Source organism: Peromyscus eremicus, chromosome 1, assembly GCF_949786415.1.
Source record: "Peromyscus eremicus chromosome 1, PerEre_H2_v1, whole genome shotgun sequence".
Lineage (NCBI taxonomy): Eukaryota > Metazoa > Chordata > Mammalia > Rodentia > Cricetidae > Peromyscus > Peromyscus eremicus.
In genome coordinates, this window is record NC_081416.1 from 52,339,640 (window position 1) to 52,362,669 (window position 23,030).

Here is a 23,030-nt window from a genome sequence, read left to right on the forward strand (position 1 = left end):
TTCTGCCTGCAGGCTGGAAGAGGGAACTGGATCTCATTATAGATGGTTATGAGCCACCATGTGGTTGCTGGGAATTGAACTCAGGACCTCTGGAGGAGTAGCCCGTGCTCTTAACCCCTGAGCCATCTCTCTAGCCCTGATTATAAATATTTTTATAAAATTATATACATGTATAACAAGAGATATAGTTATACTGAGAACTCATTATTTATATGAAGATTCTAATTGTGAGTTCTGATTTTTTATTAATAACTGGATAAAATGTATCCCCTTGTATTCATACTATGGATAAATAGGTAATTTCTGAGGAAGAATATTCAATACATACATATTATCACTATTAGATATAGTATACTTAATAAAAATGTGTACCATTTGATATTTAAACTTTATTATACATAAGTTAATTTTATTTACTAGGAAAAAAACTACCCTAAAAAAGAGAGAGCAGCAATGAGTCCTTATCAGAATGTTCTTGGTCTTTCTGTGTGTCTTTGCTACCAAGCTTTATTTACTCAGGTTATAATAGAATTTTTGCAAAAATATTTCATTTCATTACAGGAAAATCTTTAAAGATTAGATTGCCGTAGTTTGTATGAGTAACTGTAAAACGAAAAACATTTTGGAAACTGTTGTGACATTTATCTTTGCAGGTGATATGGATAAAAGACAAGAAGTAAATTTATCCTCACTGTTTAATGAAAGAACATACATGATTTCTCTAGATTAAAATTGTAGGCAGGGGCCTGGAGAGATGGCTCAGTGGTTAAGAGCTCTGGATGTTCTTCCAGTGGACCCATGTTTGATACTTAGCACCTACATAGTGGCTCACAACCACTTAACCACTCCAGTTCCAGGGAATCTGCTGCCCTCTTCTGACCTCCAAGGGCACCAGGCATGCATGTGGTACACAGAAACACGAGCAGGCAAGACACCCTTTCACATAAAAGTAAAGCAAATAAAAATAAGATCTTAAAAACAATGGTAGGCAGAATGACTCATCTCATTTGTTCTTTACATACCCTTTTTTCCTTTCCATTTTTTAATTTTAATTTAATTAAAATTTTTTTTTTTTTTTTTTTTTGAGATAGAGTCTCAAGCTCCGGCTGTCCTGGGACTTGCTTTGTAAACCATCCTGGCCATGAAATCACAGAGATCCATCTGCCTCTGCCCATCTCATGCTAGGATTTAATGTGTGTGCTACCAAGTCTGTCTCACTTTTTTTTTTTTTTTTGGTTTGAAAGTTTAAAAATTTTATTAGATATCCAAATAGGATGTATGTATCTCAAATTTTCAAAAAGTTTATTCTTTGAAGTTTTCATGTATACATTTATACATGAATAGAATGTATCCTGATCACATCCATCCCTCACTGTCCCCTTCCAACTCCCACCAGGACCCCAATCACATCTTCCCAACTTTATGTACTATTTATACTTACATATTTATCTCTCCGAGTCCAATGAGCACTGCCCATGTGCTCATGGGTGTAGGGTCATCCGCTGGGTTATGGGGGAAGCTATCAGTGACCACATTCCTAAAGTGACTTTTTCTTTTCCAATAGCCATCAACTGCCAATAAATCCTCAGCTACGGGTGGAACTTGGGGTGCCCATCTCCCTTCCTGCTAGAATTTTTAACTGGCTTGATCTTGTGTGCTGTGAGATCATGTAAAACAGCCATGCCATGTTGAGAGGAAAGCATTTCACAGCACTCCTTTCCACCTTCTAGTGCTTACATTCTTCCTATCCCCTCTTTCACCACTTTCCCTGAATCCTGGGTGGGGAAGTGTTGATATAGATGTCCCATCTATGGCTGAGAACTCAGTCACTTATTCTCAACATTCTGAAGAGTTATGATGCTCTGCATTAACCACTGCCCTCTTCAACAACAAGTTTGTGTAACTCAGGTTGAGAGAAGCACAAAATATGAATATAAATTGAGTTTGACAATCTGAGCACACAGCAAAATAACATCAATACTGCTTCGTAGAAAGAGTCTGGAAGTGTTCCTTCCTTAACTATTTTATAGAATAATTTGAAAAGTATTCGTGTTAGTTCTTTGAGATTCTGGTAGGATTCTGTGCTGAATGTGTCTGGGCCTAGAGTTCTTTAGGTCAGGACAATTTTATTTATGCTTCAATTTCATTGCTGGCTATGGACCTGTTTAAATTATTTATTTCATCTTGGTTTGATTTTGTTATGTTTCATGCAACTAGATATTTGTCCATTTCTTTTAGATGTTCCAATTTAATTGACAAGAGATTTAAAAATATGTCCCCATGATTTTCTGAATTTCATTGGTATCTGTTATAATGTTTCTACTTTCATTTCTAATTTTCCTCATTTGGGTCATTTCCCTCTTTTGGTTAATTTGGCTAAGGATTTGCCAATCTTGTTTGTCTTTCTAAGTTTTTGTTACATTTTCTTAATTTTGGCCCTGATTTTGGTTATCTATTCCATGCACTGTTTTTGGGATTGGTCTGTTCTTGTTTTTCCAAGGCCTTAAGATATACCATTAAATTATTAACGTGAAATCTCTCAAATTTTTTTGATATAGGCACTTGTACTATAAAAGTCCCCTCTTAGGACTGCCTTTATTGATTTCCATAGATTTTGGTATGTTGTGTTTTTATTTCATTCAGTTTTAGCAATTAAAAATTTCCTTCTTGATTTCTTCCCAGTCATTATTTAGGTTCCACGTATTTGTGTACTCTCCATAGTTTCTATTGCTGTGATACCCAGTTTTATTTCTGTGTGGTCAGATAGAATATCGGTTGTTTATTTAAGTTTTCCTATATTTGTTGAGGTTTGCTTTGTGTCCTAATATGAAGTTGATTTTGGAGAAAGTTCCATGGGCTGCCACTACAAAGGATGCATGCTATTTATTGTTTGAGTAGAATGTTCTCTAGATGCTTGTTATGTTCATTTAATTTTATGTTATTTCATACTAATTTTTTTCATTTAGACTTTTACATATAAATAAAACACTTAAAAATATTGGAGGTGCAACATATATGTTAGCTCTTAACATTTATAGCATGCTTACGTTTTAAACAGAATGCATGAATATGTTAGACATAAAAGAAAAAGCTTTTCTCATTTAAATGATTATCTTAGTGAAATTAAGAACAATTTTAATGTTTTTTTCTTTCCCAAAATAAAGAGATTCTTCCTTTTTTTCTTTTTGTACTCTGTTGGTGATCCTTGTGTCTGTAGTTCCTGTTTGCTTACCTAGGTTTTCTATTTCCAGAATCCCCTCAGTTTGTTTTCTTTATTGCTTCTATTTCCATTTTTGGGTCTTGAACACTTTTATTTGTTTCCTTCAACTGCTTGTTTGTCTTTTCTTGGCTTTCTTTAAGGGATTTACTCATTTCCCCAGTTTTTTGTTTGTCTTTTCCTTGATTTCTTTAAGAGATTTATTCACTTTTCTTTTAAGGACCTCTATCATCATCATAAAGTTGGTTTTAAGGTCTTTTTCTTGTGCTTCAGCTGTGTTGGAATATTCAGGGCCTGCTGTAGTAGGCTAGCTAGGCTCTGGGAGTGACATATTGCCTTGGCTGTTGATTGTGTTCTTGTGCTAGGGTCCAGGCATCTGAGTTTGGGATGATTATAGGTCTAGGTGCCTGTTTCTGGGTTTGTGATTTTTGGATTGGTGTTTTGTTCCTTGGTTTCTGTTTCCTCTTGGTCTTTTGGCCTGTGTGGCCTGTAGTTGAACAGAGTGGGGTGGGATGGGGTCGGATGGGGTGGGGGGGGTGTCTCCATTGGAGTTGGGGATTGGACTTCTGGTGTCCCTCTGGTTTGGCAGGAGGTCTCTGCTTGATTTGAGGTCTGGGACATGGTGACAAGGAGGGGATGGGGAATTGGGGAAAGGGTAGGAGGGCACTGAGAAAGTAGGGGAGGGACTCAGGTTGGTGGCTGGAGGGGCCTCTTATTCTTTTATTTTTAAAAACAGTTATTATTTTATTTTATTTTTTGTCCTGATCTATGTACTGGTGAGATTGGGGTATTGAAGTCACCCACTATCACTGAATTGGAGTCAATTTGGGATTTTAGAATTAATAGTATTTCTTTTACAAAATTGAGTACAGCTGTTTTTGGTACATATATATTTAGAATTGTAATATCTTGTGGTGGATTATTATCTTAATGAGTATGGAATAACTTACTTTATCACTTCTGACTAGTTTTGTTTTGAAGTCTGTTTTGTCAGATATTAGAATATCTATCTATGCCTACATTTGCTTAAAATCCACCTTTTCACTTTTTTATTTTTATTTTTTATTCTAAGGTGATATCTATTTTTGTTTTTAAGTTTTGTTACTTGAAAGCAGCAAAAAGAGACTCTGTTTTCTAATACCATCTGTTAATCCATGTCTTTTTATTGGGGGAACTGAGACCACTAATATTATTATTGAATTTCGTATATTTATTTCTGTCATTTTTTGTTTTTGTGGTGTTTTCTTAGACCTCTTTAGATGAATTGTTCTGAAACTGTTCGTTTATTCCCTGAGACTTCTTGTGTGTGTTCCTTCTTGTTTTGAGAGCAAATATTCCTAGTATCTTCTGTAGAGCTGGCTCAGTGGTCAGAAATTCCTTAAATCCGTTTTTTATCATGAAAAGTTTTAATTTTCCGTTAATTTTAGTAGATAGTTTTGCTGCTTATAATATTCTTGGTGGATAATTGTTGTCTTTCAGAAGTTGGAATACATCTTTCCAAGCTCCTTTGGGTCAAAAAGTTTCTGTGAGATAATCAGGAATTATTCTGATGGGCTTGCTTTATAAGTTATGTGACTTTTCTCTCTTGTAGCTTTTAACATTCTTTAGTCTGTGTTTTTAATGTTTTAACTACAATATATTGTGGGGCATTCTTTTTCCTGGCCCCATCTAGTTGGAGTTCTGTAGGCCTCTTATACCTGGATGACCATTTTTTTTTCTAAGTTTAAGAAATTCTCTGATATGATCTTTATTGAAAATATTCTTTATGCCTTTGCTATGGTGTTATTCTTCTTCTGTGCCCATAATCTGAAGGTTAAGTCTTTCCATGGTGGTCCAGAACCTTTCCACTTTCTGTTCCTACTTCTTTTTAAATTTACTATTGACTTTTAGTGAGTGATCCAATTCCTCTCATTGTCTTTCATTTCTGATACTGCTTGTCACATGTCCATTTTGTCAGTGAGGGTTGCTACTGAGTTTTTATTTGGCTTATTAGGTTTTTCAATCCTAGCATTATTTCAGTTTTGGTTTCCTTCAGTAATCCTGTCTCTATTTTCATTCCTTGGATTGACTTCTGTGCTAGCTGCTTTTCTACTGCTAGTAAAATACCATGACCAAGGCAGCTTACAGAAGGAAGGGTTTATGGTTCTAGAAGGGTAAGAGTCCATCATAGCAGCAGGCGGCAGGCATGGAGGCTTCTAGAAAAAACTGAGGGTTCACATCTCAAATTACAAACAGGAAGCCAAGAGATTGAACTAGAAACAATATGAATCTTTAAACTGTTAAAGCCCACCCCCAGCGACACACTTCCTTCTACAAGGCTGCATTTTCTAAACCTATTCAGACAGCGCCACCAACTGGGGACCAACTATTCAAATGCTTTAGACCATCTTATTTAAGCCATCACAAGTTCCTCATTCCTTCATCTCTTTGTTTTTGTTCTCAAGGAGTGTATTTATGTCTCCTTTGACTTGTTTGAACATACTTACAATCATTCCTTTGAATTCTTTGTCCAGTAGTTCTTCCAAGTTATTTTCATTAGGAGTAGTTGGCGTTTTCTTTGGGCCACCAATTTGCTGTTTCTACTTAGTGTGCTGGCTGCTCCAATGCTCTGCTGTACTACAGTGCCTCTTAGAGGAGCCACATCCATTTTTTTCTTGTTCTTTAGCTTGTTTCCTCTCTTTTTTCTTCAGCTTTCTCAGGCCCGATGTGGAAATTCAGGCACCATGTTGGGTGCCATTTGTAGTTGGTATTTTCTTTGAGCCACCAACCAGCTCCCAAATAAAGACACGGAGACTTATTATTAATTATGAATGCTTGTCCTTGGCTTAGGTTTGTCCTACTAGCTCTTTTAACTTAATTTAGCCTGTTTCTATTTATCTGCATTTTGCTTCAGGGATTTTTACATTTCCTTCATTCTATGTCCTACTTTTCTGCTTATTCTGTGTCTGTCTGTCTGTCCCCTGGCATCTCCATGTCATCTCCTTTTTCTTTCTTCCCTTGAGCCTAAATTTCTCTCCCTGCCCGGAAGTTCTGCCTATACCTCCCACCTCACTATTGGCTGTTAAGCTTTTTATTAGACCAATCAGGTGCCGTAGGCAGGCCAAGGTGAAACAGCAACACATCTTTACACAATTAAATAAACGCAACATATCTTTACAAAGTTAAAATAATGTTCCACAATGTAAACAAATGCAACACATCTTTGCATAGTTAAACAAATATTCTGCAACAATTAGGTGCCATTACTATGGGAGCAGTGACTTGTGGAGGAGAAATGCTGTGTTGGTTTTCCATTTCTGTTATGGGACTTGCATATCTGGAGTTAATTTGTTGGTTGTGTTTTCCTTTTATTCTTTTACATTTTTATTTAAATTTATGTCTCCTTTTAAAGATTCAGTAAAGTCCTACTAGAGCTGAGATGCTCCTTTTCTCTCTGGGACTGGTTTTTAGGGCTGGAAGATCTAGTTGTATTGTTTCTCTGAGGGTCAGGTATTGTCCTGTGTCAGTGAGGCCCTCCTGCCCGGGTTTGCAGCTCTTGCTGTGAGTTAAGGAACTCTTTACATGCCTGTGGTCTTTTCCTGGAGTCATATCTGGCTCACCCTAGTTTCTCAGCTACTGCTAGAGCTACTGGGAGATGTGGAACTTCCCACACATTTATAGTTCTTTCTTTCTTTCTTTCTTTCTTTCTTTCTTTCTTTCTTTCTTTCTTTCTTTCTTTCTTTCTTTCTTTCTTTCTCTCTCTTTCTCTCCTTTCTCTCTCTCTCCCTCCCCCCCTGCCCCCCCTTTTTTGAAACAGGGTTTCTTTGTGAAGCCTTGGCTGTCCTGGAACTAGCTCTATAAACCAGGATGGCCTCAAGATCACAGAAATCTGTCTGCTTCTGACTCATGAGTACTGGGATTAAAGGTATGTGCCACCACTGCCTGGCACACACCTGTAGTATTAACCTGGAGTTAAAAACAGGACCTTTCATGGGCCTTCAGCTTCCTTTGAAGTTGGTAAAAAATGTGGAACTCTGCAAGCAACAATCCTTTCATGTATATTTAAAAATGTATCATTGACCTTCACTGAATGACCTGTTTCTTCTACCTTGTCTTCCATCCCTAATACTTCATTTTCTGCATCATCCATTCTGTTGATGGGGCTTTCCACTGAGTTTTTTTCTCTACAAAACTGTTATTTATTTACTTAAGTTTATTCTTCTCTCATATAATATATCCTGACCACAGCCTTTCCTCCCTTCCATCCTCTCAGTCTGCCCCCCATCCCCCATCCACTGGTCCTCCACTTCCCTTCAGAAAAGAACAGGCCTCCCAGTGACATCAACTGATGGTGGCATAACAAGATTCAATAAGACTAGGTGTAAGTCCTCATATCAAGGCTGGACAAGACAACCCAGCAGGAGAAAAAAGGTCCCACAAGCAGGCAAAATATTTAGAGACATCCCCCTTCCCATTGTTAGGAGTCCAACTAAAAATTTAAGCTTAACAGACTGTTGTAGTGGCACACGCTAGTAGGAAGGAGGCAGAGGCAGGAGGATCATAAGTTTGATGCCAGCCTGGGTTCCACTGAGGTTTCTATTCGAATTAATTATTGAGTTTTTCATTTTCAGCATCATTTCACCTTAGTTTTTCTTCAGTAATTCCACCTCTTCACTGAATTGTTTTTATATCTTGCATTGACTTTTTTATTTTATTTCTATCTTTGTTTTTGTTCTCTTGGAGCATATTCACATATTATTTGAAGTGCTAAATACAGTTATAATAATTATGTTGAATTATTTGTCTGGGATTTTTTTCTGTTCATTTTTATTATGGATCATTATTTTGGGATTAGTAATTTTTGGAAGAGTCATGTTGTCTTGGTTTATCTTGTTTCTGAGTGGGGACTGAAGCAGTTGGAGAACTTTGTTGGTTGAGTGTTTATTTCTTCCTCTTTTTTGTTCAGGCTGCCTTTTCTTTTACTAGAGATACTTACAATACTCAGGAGAGGACTAAGTCTCAGTATGGTTGAGATGTAATTTTCCTCTTTAGGTTGGTGCAGTGAGTTTCGGGGCTGCCTGAATGAGCCTGAGCAGGGAAAGCTGGGGTCCCCTATTTAGTGCAAGAGGCTATGTGGGGCTTAGCTCCCAGAGCAAAATCATACCCTTTCCTCTTTTAAAAACACTTAAAAAGTGTTAGAATATTAGATCAACAGAGAAGGCACACTAGGTTAGAAATGACTCTAAGAGGTGCTTATAGGTCTGATACAGTGAGATGAGTTCTTATAGACAAAGGAGTAAATCTGTCAGACTCATTCATATAATTTAAATATTTACAACACAATCAATCAACATTGTAGTACTGAAGTTCCCATTATATAGGTGAGAAACTAAGTCAGGTTCATCTTTAATGAGTGGCTAGATACCATGAGGTGCTTGGTGTAGGAATGAATGCAATTCAGATGGTATAATTACTATGCAAAATTTTCCAGAGGTCCTTAATTTAGGAAAAATATGAATAAATGCTTCCTGCGTTCTATCAAGGAATCTGGCAAAGTGCTATATAGGTGTCCCTTATATTCCAGTTCAGTGAATTCCATGTAAATTTGCATCCAAATCATGGCAGGGAGACCAAAATGACTCTGGTTCTGCATTCCAGAAGTACAGGTGTACTGCATGGGTGAATTGTTTCCTAGTGAAGGTACCAGACAACATATGATTATATTACTGCTATAACAGAATGAATTGTAACCATTAGACTAATAATAAAACTACCCAAGGACAAATGTGGTGCAAGAAATGACCAAATGAAAATTGATTTTACTTTCAACATCGTCTTGAGCAGGTGGATGTCAGAGTCAGCTCGGTGGCTGATTGTGATCAACAAACCTCAAAAGAGCTTAAAGGAACTTAGAAAAGTTGCACACATAAATGGAATGAAGAATTCTGGAGACATCCTAACCATGGAGGTAAGCATAATGGACTTGTTATGACACAAAGGAAACATAAGCCTGATACATATATGTTTAGGTGTCAAAATGCAATAAGCCACTATTATATATATTGCATACATATATTTATTTCAAGAGGGACTTTTGCTTATTGGATTTAATTTCTAAAAACTTATCCATAGGATTTTATTCATTTTAAAACTTTTTCTTAGCATATCTTAGTTAGACATAATGATGAGTGTTATAACATTTTCATATATGTATCTTACATATTTTTATCATATTTATCACTTATTGCTCTTATTCTTCTCTCATTCCCACTTATCCCCTTCCTCTTCTTACACAATCCTTTCGCACTTTCATGTCTTTTTTGTGTGTGAACCAAGAAGTTAAATTAGGATTAACTCTAGAAGCATGGATAAGATGTTATTTACAGGACAGTGGGCAACTTACAGTGGCTATTCCATTGAAGAAAATGTCTTTCTTCTCCCAGAAATCATTAACTGACTATCAGTCTTGTGGATCAGTAGGCCTTTATGACCCCTTCCATCTAGCAATGGTCAATAAATCCAGAAGGAGAATGGCTTTACAAGCCTCTCTACTTTCCATAATGGAATGTTGATTGGACCCTCTGGACAGGTCTTGGGCAGGTAACCACAACTTCTAAGAGTTCAAGCCATGTAACAGCCATATAAGGTCTTGAAGATAGAATTCTATGTACTCCACCCCTTGCCTCGTAAATCCCTCATATTGTTTCTTGAGCCTTGGAAGTGGTGATATAGATGTCCAATTTAAAAATGAGCACTCAATAGCCTCCTATTTTCAGCACTTTGACCAGTTTTGAGTTTGCAGTAACTGCACCCACTATAAAAGGACGCTTCTCTGACCATAGTTGACAGCAGCACTGCTATATGGACACAAATAAAGATATTTAGATGGCAATTCACTGGTACATTATGTCCAAACAAAACAGCTCCCAAAACAGCAACAGTAGCTTCCTGTTTTGGTTACTTTCCTATTACCATGACAAAAACACCGTGACCAAGGCAACTTATAAAAGAAAGCATTCAATTTGGGGGAATACAGTTCCAGAGGGTTAGAGTCTATGGTGGGGAGCATGGCAGCAGGCAGAAAGGCATGGTACTGGAGAGGGGAGAGAGGGGGGTGGGCAGGAAGAGAGCAAACTATCTAACTGGGAGTGACATAGCTTTTGAAACCTCAAAGCCCACCCTCAGTGACACATCTCATCTAACAAGACCACACCTCCTAATTCTTTCCAAACAGTTCCACCAAGTGGGGACCAAGCATTCAAATACACATGCCTATGGGGGCCATTCTCATTCAGACTACCATACTCTCCCACTAAGGTCTATAATGTGTACAGCTATGGGTTTTTACCTAGGTTCAATGCACCAGATATGAGTTTTCTCCTGTGGTACAGGCCTCAACTTCAATCAGGAAGTAGCTTGTTAATTTCATGGCAGTGATGCCAGCATTGCCCAAGCAGACATACCTTCCCTGGTACGTTATAGTGTGTCACAGGTATTTACAGCTGAATAAATTGTTGATGAAAATTCTTTTGCAGAAGCCTGAAGAACACTTTCTAGTCCTGTGAATGCTAGCCAGCAGAGAGAAACTTTCAAGCTTAATGTCAGCTTGATTTCTCTATATCTTGATAGCAAGGCATGTGATATATTTAGTAATATATTCTTACTGGTAGTTCTGGTAGGAAACCATAAGCAATGGTATGGTCAACTTGACAAGATCTAGAATCACCTAGGATACAAGTTTTCAGGCTACCTGTGAGAGTTATTTATATTAGTTTGGTTTCTGAGCATGACTGTAAAGGATTATCTTGATCAGGATGAACTAGGAAGACTACCTTAAAAAGGGCATCACCATCCTCTGGGCTTGTGTTCTGGACAAGATAAAAAGAAGGAAGCTAGTAAAGTTTATTGAAGCATTTATCTAATTATTCTTTATCAATAAAAAAATCGGGAGTCGGGTATTGAGGTAAGAACCTAAATGATCAGAGGAGTGGCGGAGAAGCCACCAGTGACCTCCTATCTTTTTTGTTCGTCCATCCAAAAAACCTGAGATCCTCTCTCAGCCCTGCCTTACTACTTCTCATCTCCTATCTGTCCTCAGCCCTCCAAAACTTCTATGGTTAATTTTGGTCAGCTAGTGGCTAGCTCTGACCTCTGACTCAAAGCAAACTTTATTGTCAGAATGCAATCAAAATGTCACACAACAGCATATTAGTTACTTTCTGTTGCTGTGATCAAGAGTTTACTTGGTTTATGATTCCAGAGGGAGAGTCCATAATGATGAGGGAGGCATGGCAGCAAACGGGCATAGCAGCAGGAAACAGAGAGAGTGAATTGGAAGTGGGGTGAGGCTATAAACTTCTAAAGCCTACCCTCAGTGATGTACTTCCTTCAGCAAGAATCCACCTCCTAAAGGTTCCATATCATCTCCAAATAGCATCATCAACTGGGGACCAAGTGTTCAGTTATATGAGCCTATGGTGGACATTTTTCATCGAAATCACCACATTCTACTCTCTGGACTCCATGGGTTTATGGCCATATCATAATGTAAAATGCATTTAGCCTAAAACTTGAAAACAAGCCATTCACAGTCTTGAGAATTGTTCAAAAGTCTAAAGGACAAAGTCTCTTCTGCGACTCAAGAAAATCTCTTAACTGTAACCCCCATTTAAAACAAAACAAAACAAGTTACATAGTTCTAACATACAATGGCATAGAATGTACATCCTCATTTCAAATGGGAGAAATGGGAGCATAGCGAAGAAACACTGGACTAAAGCAAGACCAAAATATAGCAGGGCAAACACCAAATCCTGTAGTTCCATGTCCAGTGTCTAGACATTTAATTTCAAAGGGCTTAGATTGGCTCTATGATTTCAGACTTGTCACCTGCAACATACATCTCTCTCTTGTTTTTTTATAGTTTAATATATTTTAATAGCAAACTTACAGGAACAGCACAGAAGACAGACAACATTAAAAACATGTACTTGCATGTAGGATAACTCAGTTAGAAAAGTATAGTGAATGGATGGAATCTACTGTATGATAAAAATGCTACAAACACCATTTAGTTGCCATCAATAAGAAATTTACTTATTTTAAAAAAATCCAAATGCTGGCATTGTCCAGAAAATCTTAACAGGTTTATTTATAATTGTTATAAAGTTGAACTGTTGAAATGTGTTCACTGAAACATTTTGCTTTCATCAATGCTTGACATCTTGCATTTATATTAAAAATTCACACACAAATGAAAATGGAAAAACTGCCAATACCTGATTTCTGTCCCCAATTTTTCCACTCACAATCATATACTTAGGTACCTTTTGACCCCATGGAAAAAATATCTAACATTCAGAACTACTGATAACAGGAAGAAGAGGAAAAAAATTTTTGAGAATGAAATGTTTCCCCTCATAGTGGACTCTTAAGCACGTTCTCCGCGTATGCGGCGTGCTAGCTGGATATCTTTTGGCATAATTGTTACACGTTTGGCATGGATAGCACACAGGTTGGTATCTTCAAAAAGGCCAACCAGATAGGCCTCACTTGCCTCCTGCAAAGCACCAAAAGCTGCACTCTGGAAGCGCAGATTTGTTTTGAAGTCCTGAGCAATTTCTCGCACCAGACGCTGGAAGGGAGCTTGCGAATCAGAAGTTCAGTGGACTTCTGATAACATCTGATTTCACGGAGTGCCACAGTTCCAGGCTTGTAACGATGAGGTTTCTTCACCTCTCCAGTAGAGGGCGCACTCTTGCGAGCGGCTTTAGTAGCCAGTTGTTTGCTGGGTGCTTTACCACCGGTGGATTTGCGGGCAGTCTGCTTTGTACGAGCCATGGTATGGGCACCTCCTTACTTACCCCCCTTCTCCTTCGGCTGGAGCTCTGCAAGCCAGAGGCGGCGCTCGGCGGCAGCGTGGCTACGGCTGCGAACACAATTAACATACATCTCTTTTAGGCTTGTTCAACTCTCTGTATTCAGCTCTCCTTGGCAGATGTCTTATGGCCCTGGCGCTTCCCGTATCTTGGGGTTTCCACTGAAACCCAGGCTTCCCTTTCACAGTTTTATGCAAAGGACTCTGAAGGCCTCCTAGACTCTAAGGAACTTATTGCTGTGATTCCAGCACTGGTACACATTTGGATGGTCCCAGTGGCTTTTTGAAACCACAGAGGAAGAATCTGATTTGTAACTTGAATTTTTTTTTTTTTTTGTTTTTTTTCGAGACAGGGTTTATCTGTGTAGCTTTGGAGCCTGTATTGGAACTCACGCTCTAGCCCAGGCTGGCCTCGAACTCACATAGATCCACCTGCCTCTGCCTCCAGAGTGCTGGGATTAAAGGCGTGCGCCACCACCGCCCGGCGTAACTTGAATCTTAAAAGGTCTTATTAAATAAAAAACCTGGAGCCAGATATCGGGGTTAAAACCTGAGAGATCAGAGGAATAGGAAGAGCCACAGCTAACCTCACCTCACCAACTTCGAAGCTTCCAAAGAGACCTACTTCCTATATACCAACTCCTATATACCTTTCTGTTCTGCCAACTCATTTCCTCTCCACCCAGCTACATCACTTCCTCTTCCAGCTCAGCTCTACCACTTCCTGTCTGTCTGTACAGACCTCCAGACCTTTATGGTTAACTGGTGTTGGAATTTAAGGCATGTGCCACTAAGGCTCTGTTCCCAGTGTGGCCTTGAACTCACAGAGAGCCAGATGGATCCCTGCCTCCTGAGTGATAGGATTAAAGGTGTGTGCTACCATTGCCTGACTTCTACGTTTAATATAGTGGCTGGCTTTTTCCTCTGATCCTCAGATAAACTTTATTGGGGCACACAGATAAAATATCCCCACACTTCTGCATCTTTAATGCCTTCATTACTGCCAAATTGGGCTGTGCTAGCTTGGGATGGACCCTGGCCCACTTTGACTACATCAGCTTTTTATGTTGAAACAAGTGCTTTCTCTCTTAGGCTTTCTCCTTTTACAAGCTGGAAGCTTAAATGGTGGGGTCTTGCTCTTTAGCAAATTCCCCATTGTTGCAAAGAAGGGCAAGAAGACTTTCCTTAATGGCTCTGATCTCCTTAACAATTACAACCTTTCTTTAAACACATGCTTTGGTTGCAAAACATCCTAGTGACCTTTTATTTTTTCCTCTGCAAACTTTACATTTTGCATTTCTTTTGCTCCACTTGCTCTTTTTCACTGTAGACCTGCAGAAGAGCTTTCAGTAATATAACCACACCACAGACTCAACGTTCCTCTGGTTTGAAATGTTCTTTGCTGGAGAAATCAGTTTATTGCCTGTTAATTTACTTCAGTGGTTCTCAACTTTCCTAGTCCTTCAGCCCTTTAATACAGTTCCTCACGCGTGGTGACCCCCAACCATAAAATTATTTTTGTTGATACTTTATAACTGTAATTTTGCTACTGTTTTGAATTGTAATGTAACTATCTGTCAAACCACTATAGATCATAATCTAACTGAGTCTTTACTTGTTTTTTTCTTCCTAATCTGCATCTCTAACGTACACCCTACCTTCAGTGCTCTGAATCTATCTATACTTCCTTGCTTAACATATCCTTACTGTTAGTTTTTCGGCTGCGTTGTGTTCTTACCCTGCAAGGAAATACCACGAAACACGACAGAATCTGCTAACAAAGAGTTTTATTAAAGGTAAAGGGACAGAGAGTGAACAGGCCTGCGGGAAACACGTGTGTGGAGAAGAAGGAACCGGGAACATGGCGCCTGATTTTAAAGGCTGGGCGTGGACAGATCAGCGTCACTACTACACGCAAGCGCGTAGATCACATGGCCACGTTGCTCGCTTACGTGGCTAGTGGGACGTCATGGATCTTGGTCACGCGAGATGCCCTGACCTGGAAATGGCTATCCTGACCTGGGCCTGGCTAGGCGGAAGTGTCCGCCAGGCATATGCGAACACGCCTGACCGTGGGTGCGTGTTGTAAACCTTTCATTTACTGCAGAAATCACTTAAATTTTTTTAGCCATTTGGGTTCACATTTCTCACCAGTTTTATAGCTGACATGGCTTCTTTGATGTTTATATTTCTTACTAGACAGAAACAGTTACTATTGCTACAGTTCTCTGCAGGTGACTGGTATACCCACAATGCCCATCATTTTGTGACAACTAAACAGTTCATTAATGCTGTTGTTGAAGGTTGTAAGAACCACCATGAAGGATGAGCTGGAGGCCTCACAAACAAAACCTTCCCTGTGGGACTTGTTCCGTACACCCAACCTGCGCAAGCGGATGTGTCTCCTGTCTCTTGTGAGGTAGGCTTCATGTAGTGCCTATTAAAAGAGTTTGAAGATAAAACTTCTCACTGATATATTTGGAGATAAAAGATGAGGAATTTCTGTAGCTGGAGGTAGTCGAAGGGGTTTAAATGTACGAGCACAGACTAATTGTACAGTGATGGGTGTGTTCATCCAACCACCTACTGGATTTAGCACCAGAGACTGATGCTGAGAACCTCAGTCATGGAACAAACTTGGTCCCTGAGTATGTCTATTTGTCTATTTCAATTTCAAAAGAGATAAAAAATCTCAAAATTAAGGTGCATAAATGTAAACTTCTCAATGAACACACACAGTTATATAACTTCCAACCAGCTCAAGATACAGTTAAAATTCTAAAACTCTGGAAGGACTCATCATGCATCCCACAAGCTCTACTACATCTTCAATAATTCAGTAGCAATGTTATATCCCATCATCATACAATGATTTTATTATGAGTATAAAATTATCATTTACAATAAATATTCCAGAGAACAAATTATAAGCATGCACAGAAAAACTAACAAATATAGCCATTCTCTGTGGAGAGAAAGAACAGTTTAATAAAAAAAAATCCTGTCCAGCTGCCTTGAACAGTGGAGGACAGCAACAGTTACCAAAGCTTGTTGGTTTTCTATGGGTTGATGGCAGGGAGAGGCTGCTCAGGTGGTTAGCCAGGGGGAACCAGGTGGTTAGCTTGGGGATTCTGCCAGACAGATGAGGTGCTAAGAGTTGTGGTCAGGAGTGTTCATACTGCCTTTAAGGGCTTCTGAGAAACACTTTAGGTTTCTGTTTCCTAGCAAGCCCAGCTCAGGTGGGAGACTAGTCATTGCTGTCAGCTCTGCCACTTTGGGGCCTGCTTTGAGGATCTAACATTCCAGCCTTTTGTTGGTGATAAAGCATGATTGTCCTCTGACTACTTAGAGTTGAGTGGGAACATTAGCAAAGGGGGTCTGGAATGTAGGGCCAAAGCAGGGGGTCAAACCAGCAGGCAATGGTAGGAGACCTGAGGGAATTCTGTCAGAAGTATCTGGCTCACTGAGCAATGAGTCAGTTCATTAATTCTTTCCTGAAAAAAATCTGAAGAGATCTGAAACAATTGTTACTATGACTAAGATAGAGGTCAGAGGGCTGAGGAGAGGCATGAGGCAAGAGTCCAAAGGAGATGACAGTACAAGTCCTGCAGTAGAGTCTGTTCCCAGAGGTTCAGTTCTGTGTGCCAGCTCATGTAGGTTCTTAATACTCTTGTTTACCTGGTTTACATAGTAATGGATTTTTTAATTGAAGAAGAGACAAATGCCTCTTTTCTCAGCAGTCAGCAAGAAAACATCCAAAGGAAATTTAAAAATTTTGAGCCTGTGACAATGATAATTTTAATTATCTTTTAATAGCATATGCTTGTAACTGTTACCAAGACCAGATTAATATATCTTATCAAAACTCAATTGATTAATATGTTAAACTTTAGATTTTCTTTTTTTTTTTTGCTGGCCATATACTTTTTTATTATTAAGAAATTTTCTATTTATTTTACATACCAACCACAGATTCCCCGTGTAGCTGGAGTTTTCCTGCCTGGCCCACAGTCAGGGCAAATCTCTTTCACCTGCCAGTCCCACAGCCTCTCAGACCCGACCAAGTAAACACAGAGACTTATGTTGCTTTCAAACTGTATGGCCAGGGCAGGCTTCTTGCTAACTGTTCTTACAGCTTAAATTAATCCATTTCCTTTAATCTATACCTTGCCACATGGCTCGTGGCTTACCGGCATCTTCACAAGCTGTTTCTCATCGTGGTGGCTGGCAGTGTCTCTCTGACTCAGCCTTCCACTTCCCAGCTTTATTCTCCTCCTTGCCCCGCCTATACTTCCTGCCTAGCCAACGGCCAATCAGTGTTTTATTGATTAATTAGCAACACATTTGCCATACATCCCACAGCACTTCCCCCCTTTTTTTTTTCAAAAAGGAAGGTTTTAACCTTAACAAAGTAAAATTACATATAATTTGGGAATTTGGGCGTAGCTTCTCTTACTACTTCCTGCTGGAAGGGGGCGCTGTATCTTATGGGGAAACAAAGAAAATTTTAGAATTATGGAATAGTCCATGAGGCTGTATCGTCTGAGCCAGATGCCTTCAAACCATTCTGGATGTTGGATCATCTGGGCCATGGTGTCATTGGAGACCTTCAGGGGGTCTTGGCTGGTCAAATCTGATGTATCTTAATCTTGAACAAATCCATAGCCTCTGGCTTTCTGTGGGAACAAAAGAGACTCTTTTCCAAAGCAACATATCCTTATATCCAAATTTTGAAGTCAAGGTATCTTTAAAATATACATTTTGGCATAGCTCAACATCTTTTATGATCAAATGTTTTTCTGCAGTTAAAAATCCCAAAGACAACACAATCCAGATTCTCTGTGTAATATCCATTTTTACGTGACTTATTTTTTATACTACCTTTACTGTCTCTTTAATGACTTTATTTTTTAAAACTATGTATTTGTTTCTATAACTCTATATATCACCTTTTTTGTCTCTTTCAAGCCTACGTATCTTTTACACACATTGTAAACTATTACATCTGAATCTGTCTTATTGTGAATCTCTTGCCTTAAACTGCAGCAGCTGTGGCTGCTGGCTCCGCCCACCTCAGCTTCCCAACATGGCTACGTTTACCACCAGCTCTGGGAGCTATTGGGGGTCTATGCTTTTAGCCAAGCAGCGTGTAGCCCAGAAACCTCTTTTTTTGTTTTGTACCTGCAAAGGCTAAATCCACCACGCAGCTTAATGTGCCATTTGCAGAGGCCTCATTCCCACCATACGGGGCAGCAGGTCGAGCACACATGCTAGGAACCCACCAGTAGCTCAAACTGGCAGCTGCTGCTCATTTGAGAGAGACAATTAGGAACTGTTTTTAGCTCTGTCTTAGAATCTTTTTTTTCTCAGGTTTTTAGGTGGAAACTCTTGCCCCACGTTGGGCGCCATTTGTAGCTGGAGTTTTCCTGCCTGGCCCACAGTCAGGGCAAATCTCTTTCACCTGCCAGTCCCACAGCCTCTCAGACCCGACCAAGTAAACACAGAGACTTATGTTGCTTTCAAACTGTATGGCCGGGGCAGGCTTCTTGCTAACTGTTCTTACAGCTTAAATTAATCCATTTCCTTTAATCTATACCTTGCCACATGGCTCGTGGCTTACCGGCATCTTCACAAGCTGTTTCTCATCGTGGTGGCTGGCAGTGTCTCTCTGACTCAGCCTTCCACTTCCCAGCTTTATTCTCCTCCTTGCCCCGCCTATACTTCCTGCCTAGCCAACGGCCAATCAGTGTTTTATTGATTAATTAGCAACACATTTGCCATACACGCCACAGCATCCCCGCTCCTCCCTCTTCCCACCCCCAAGCCTTCCCCACAACCCTCCCCCATTCCAACCTCGTCCAAGTCAAGGTCTCCCATGGGGAGTCAGCAGAGCCTGGTACATTCAGTTGAGGCAGGTCCAAGCACCTACCTCCTGCACCAAGACTGTGTAAGGTGTCACACCTTAGGCATTAGGCTCCAAAAAGCCCACTTATGCACCAAGGACAGATCCCAATCCCCCCCACTAGGGGCTCCCCAAACAGTTCAAGCTAAACAACTGTCTCATGTATCCAGAGGGCTGGTCCAGTCCCATGGGGGCTCCACAGCTATTGGTTCACAGTTTATGGGTTTCCAATAGTTTGGCTGTCTGTCTCTGTATGTTTCCCCATCATGATTTCCATGTCCCTTGCTTATAAAATCCCTCCTCTCTCTCATCAGTTGGACTTCTGGAGCTCAGCCTGGTGCCCAGCCATGGATCTCTGCATCTGCTTCCATTAGTAATTGGATGAAGGTTGTATGATGACAGTTAGGGTATTCACTACTCTGGCTTACCAGAGTAGACCAGTTCAGGCACCCTCTAGACTATCACTAGTAGTCTAAGGTGGGGTCATCCTTGTGGATTCCTGGGAACTTCCCTAGCACCCTGTTTCTCCCTATTCCCATGATGTTTTCATTTATCATGGTATCTCTTTCCTTACTCTTCCACTCTGTTCCTGTTCCAGCTCGAACCTCCCATTTCCTTATGTTCTCATCCTCCATTCTTTGCCCTCCGTTACCTCCCCCCTACCCCCAGTTTGCTCATGTAGATCTCACTTATTTCTCTTTCTCTGGGCTATCTATGTGACCCTCTTAGGGTCCTCTTGTTAGCTAGCTTCTCTGGAGCTGTGGGTTGTAGTCTGGTTATCCTTTGCTTTACACTTGGTATCTACTTATGAGTGAGTACATACTGTGTTTGTCCTTCTGAGTCTGGGTTACCTTACTCAGGATGATATTTTCAAGTTCCATCCATTTGCCTGCATATTTCATGATGTCATTTTTTTTTCAAGGCAGGGTTTCTTTATGTAGCTCTGTAGACCAGGCTGGCCTCGAACTCACAGAGATCCACCTGGCTCTGCCTCCCAAGTGCTGGGATTAAAGGCGTGCGCCACCACGCTGGGCACATTGTTTTTTTTTTACTGCTGCATAGTACTCCATTGTGTATATGTGCCACATTTTCTTTATCCATTCTTTGGTTGAGGGATATCTAGGTTGCTTCCAGGTTCTGGCTATTATGAATAATGCTGCTATGAACATAGTCCTTGTATGAAGCATATGTCCTTGTAGTATGATTGAGCATTCCTTGGGTATATGCCCAAGAATGGTGTAGCTAGGCTCTGAGGTAGATTCATTCCCAATTTTTTGAGAAACTGCCATACTGATTTCCAAAGTGGCTGTACAAGTTTGCATTCCCACCAACAGTGGAGGAGTGTTCCCCTTGCCCCATATCCTCTCCAGCTTAAGCTGTCTTCAGTGTTTTTGATCATAGCCATTCTGACAGGTGTAAGATATTGTCTCAGAGTCATTTTGATTTGCATTTCCTTGATGACTAAGGATGTTGAGTCGTGTCTTTCAGCCATTTGAGATTCTGCTGTTGAGAATTCTCTGTTTAGCTCTGTAGCCCAGTTTTTAATTGGATTGTTTGGTATTTTGCTGTCTAGTTTCTTGAGTTCTTTATATATTTTGGAGATCAGCCCTCTGTCATATGTGGGGTTGGTGAAGACCTTTTCCCATTCTGTAGGCTGCCATTTTGTGTTATGATCATGTCCTTTGCTATACAAAAGTTTCTCAGTTTCAGGAGGTTCCATTTATTAATTGTTGCTCTCATATCTGTGTTACTGGTGATATATTTAGGAAGTGGTCTCCTGTGCCAATGCTTTCTAGGCTACTGCCTACTTTCCCCTTTATCTTGCTCAGTGTAGCTGGATTTATGTTGAGGTCTTTGATCCCTTTGGGACTTGAGTTTTATGCATGGTGATAGATATGGATCTATTTGCAATCTTCTACATGTTGACATCCAGTTATGTCAGCACCATTTGTTGAAGATGCTTTCTTTTTTTCCATGGTACATTTTTGGCTTCTTTGTCAAAAATCAGTGTTCACTCTGAGATACCATCTTATACCTGTCAGAATCGGTAAGATCAAAAACACTGATGACAGTCTATGTTGGAGAGGATGTGCAGCAAAGGGAACACTCCTCCACTGTTGGTGGGAATTCAAACTTGTACAGCCACTCTGGAAATCAGTATGGCGGCTTCTCAGAAAATTGAGAATAAGTCTTCCTCAAGACCCAGCTATACCACTCTTGGGCATATACCCAAGGAATGCTCAATCTTACCACAAGGACACATGCTCAACTATGTTCATATCAGCATTATTTATAATAGCAAGAACCTGGAAACAACGTAGATGCCCCTCAACTGAAGAATGGATAAAGAAAATGTGGCACATATACACAATGGAGTACTACTCAGCAGCAAAAAACAATGATATCATGAAATTTGCAGGCAAATGGATGGAACTAGAAAATATCATCCTGAGTGAGGTAACCTAGACTCCGAAGGACAAACATAGTATGTACTCGATCATAAGTGGATACTAGATGTGAGGGAAGGGATGGCCAGACTGCAACCCAAAGCTCCAGAGAGGCTAGCTAATAGGGACAGACTCTAGGAGAGACACATGGATGGCCCAGCAAAGGAGAAGTGGATGAGATCTACATGAGCAGACTGGGAGTGGGAAGGGGTGGTGGAGGCCAAGGAGTGGGGCATGAGAACATAGGGAAATGGGAGGGTTGAGGCGGAACAGGGACAGAGTGGGAAGGCAGGGAGGGAGATACCATGATAGATGAGGACATCATGGGAATTGGAAGAGGCAGGGTGCTGGAGAGGCTCTCAGGAATCCACAAGGATAACCCCACCTTGGAGTGCTGGCAGTGGTCTAGAGGGTGCCTGGACTGGTTTTCTCTGGTGACCAGTCCAGTGAATACCCTAACAAAGGTCATCATAGAGCCTTTGTCCAATGACTGATGGAGGCAGATGCAGAGATCCACAGCCAGGTGCCAGGCTGAGCTCCGAGAATCCAATTGATGAGAGAGAGCAGGGATTCTGCAGGCAGGGGACATTGAGATCATGATGGGAAGACATGCAGAGATGACAAGGCCACACTAGTGGAAGCCCATGAACTGTAGACTAATGGCTATGGGACCCCCATGGGACTGGACTGGGCCTTCTGGATATGGAAGATGGTTTTTTGGCTCTAACTGTTTGAGGGGCACCCAGGCAGGGGGATCGGGATCCACCCTGGTGCATGGGCAGGCTTTTGGGAGCCCAGTGCTTGTGGTGTGACACCTTGTGTAGCCTTGGTGCAGTGGGGAGGGGCTTGGACCTGCCTAGGCTCAGTGTGCCAGGCTCTGCTGACTCCCCATGGGAAACCTTGATTGGGGGGATGTGGGGATGTGCGGTGGCTTGGGAAAAAGGGCAGGGGAGGGAAGGTGGAGGGAGGAGGGGGGATCTGTGGGTAGTATGTAGAGTGAGTAGAAGATTTATTAATAAAGAAAAATGAAAAAAATTTAAAAAGAAAAAAAAAACAGGTGTTCATAGGTGTGCGGATTAATGTCAGGATCTTCAATTTGATTTCATTGGTCCACATGTTTGTCTTTATGCCAATACCAAGCTGTTTATATTACTATAGCTCTATAGTAGAGCTTGAAGTCAGGGATGATGATACTTCCAGAAATTGCTTTATTGTAAAGGATTGTTTTAGATATTCTGGGTTTTCTGTTTTTCCATATGAAGTTGAGTATTGTTCTTTCAAGGTCTGTGAATAATTGTGTTGGGATTTTGATGGGGATTGCATTGAATCTGTAGATTGCTTTTGGTAAGGTTGCCAATTTTATCATGTTGGTTCTACCTATCTGTGAGTATGAGAGATCTTACCATTTTCTGATATCTTCTTCAATTTCTTTCTTCAAGGACTTAAAATTCTTGTCATACATGTCTTTCACTTGCTTAGTTAGAGTTACCCCCAAGGTATTTTATATTATTTGTAGCTATTGCAAAGGGTGATGTTTCTCTGATTTCTTTCTCAGCCCATTTATCATTGTATATAGGAAGGCTACTGATTTTTTTGAGTTAATCTTGT

At 40.3% G+C, this 23,030-nt stretch overlaps 1 protein-coding gene and 1 pseudogene across 2 annotated transcripts in view; one reads left to right on the forward strand and one right to left on the reverse strand.

The window, feature by feature from the left end:
- Window positions 1–23,030, forward strand: part of LOC131909737 (solute carrier family 22 member 19-like) — a 46,670-nt gene that overhangs the window by 10,486 nt on the left and 13,154 nt on the right. For both annotated transcript variants that reach the window (XM_059261554.1, XM_059261561.1), the window contains exons 5-6: window positions 9,041–9,164; window positions 15,377–15,492. In XM_059261554.1, the coding sequence (XP_059117537.1) occupies window positions 9,041–9,164; window positions 15,377–15,492 (240 nt within the window). The remainder of the gene's footprint in view (window positions 1–9,040; window positions 9,165–15,376; window positions 15,493–23,030) is intronic.
- On the reverse strand, window positions 12,449–13,096 carry LOC131909760 (histone H3.3A-like; annotated as a pseudogene).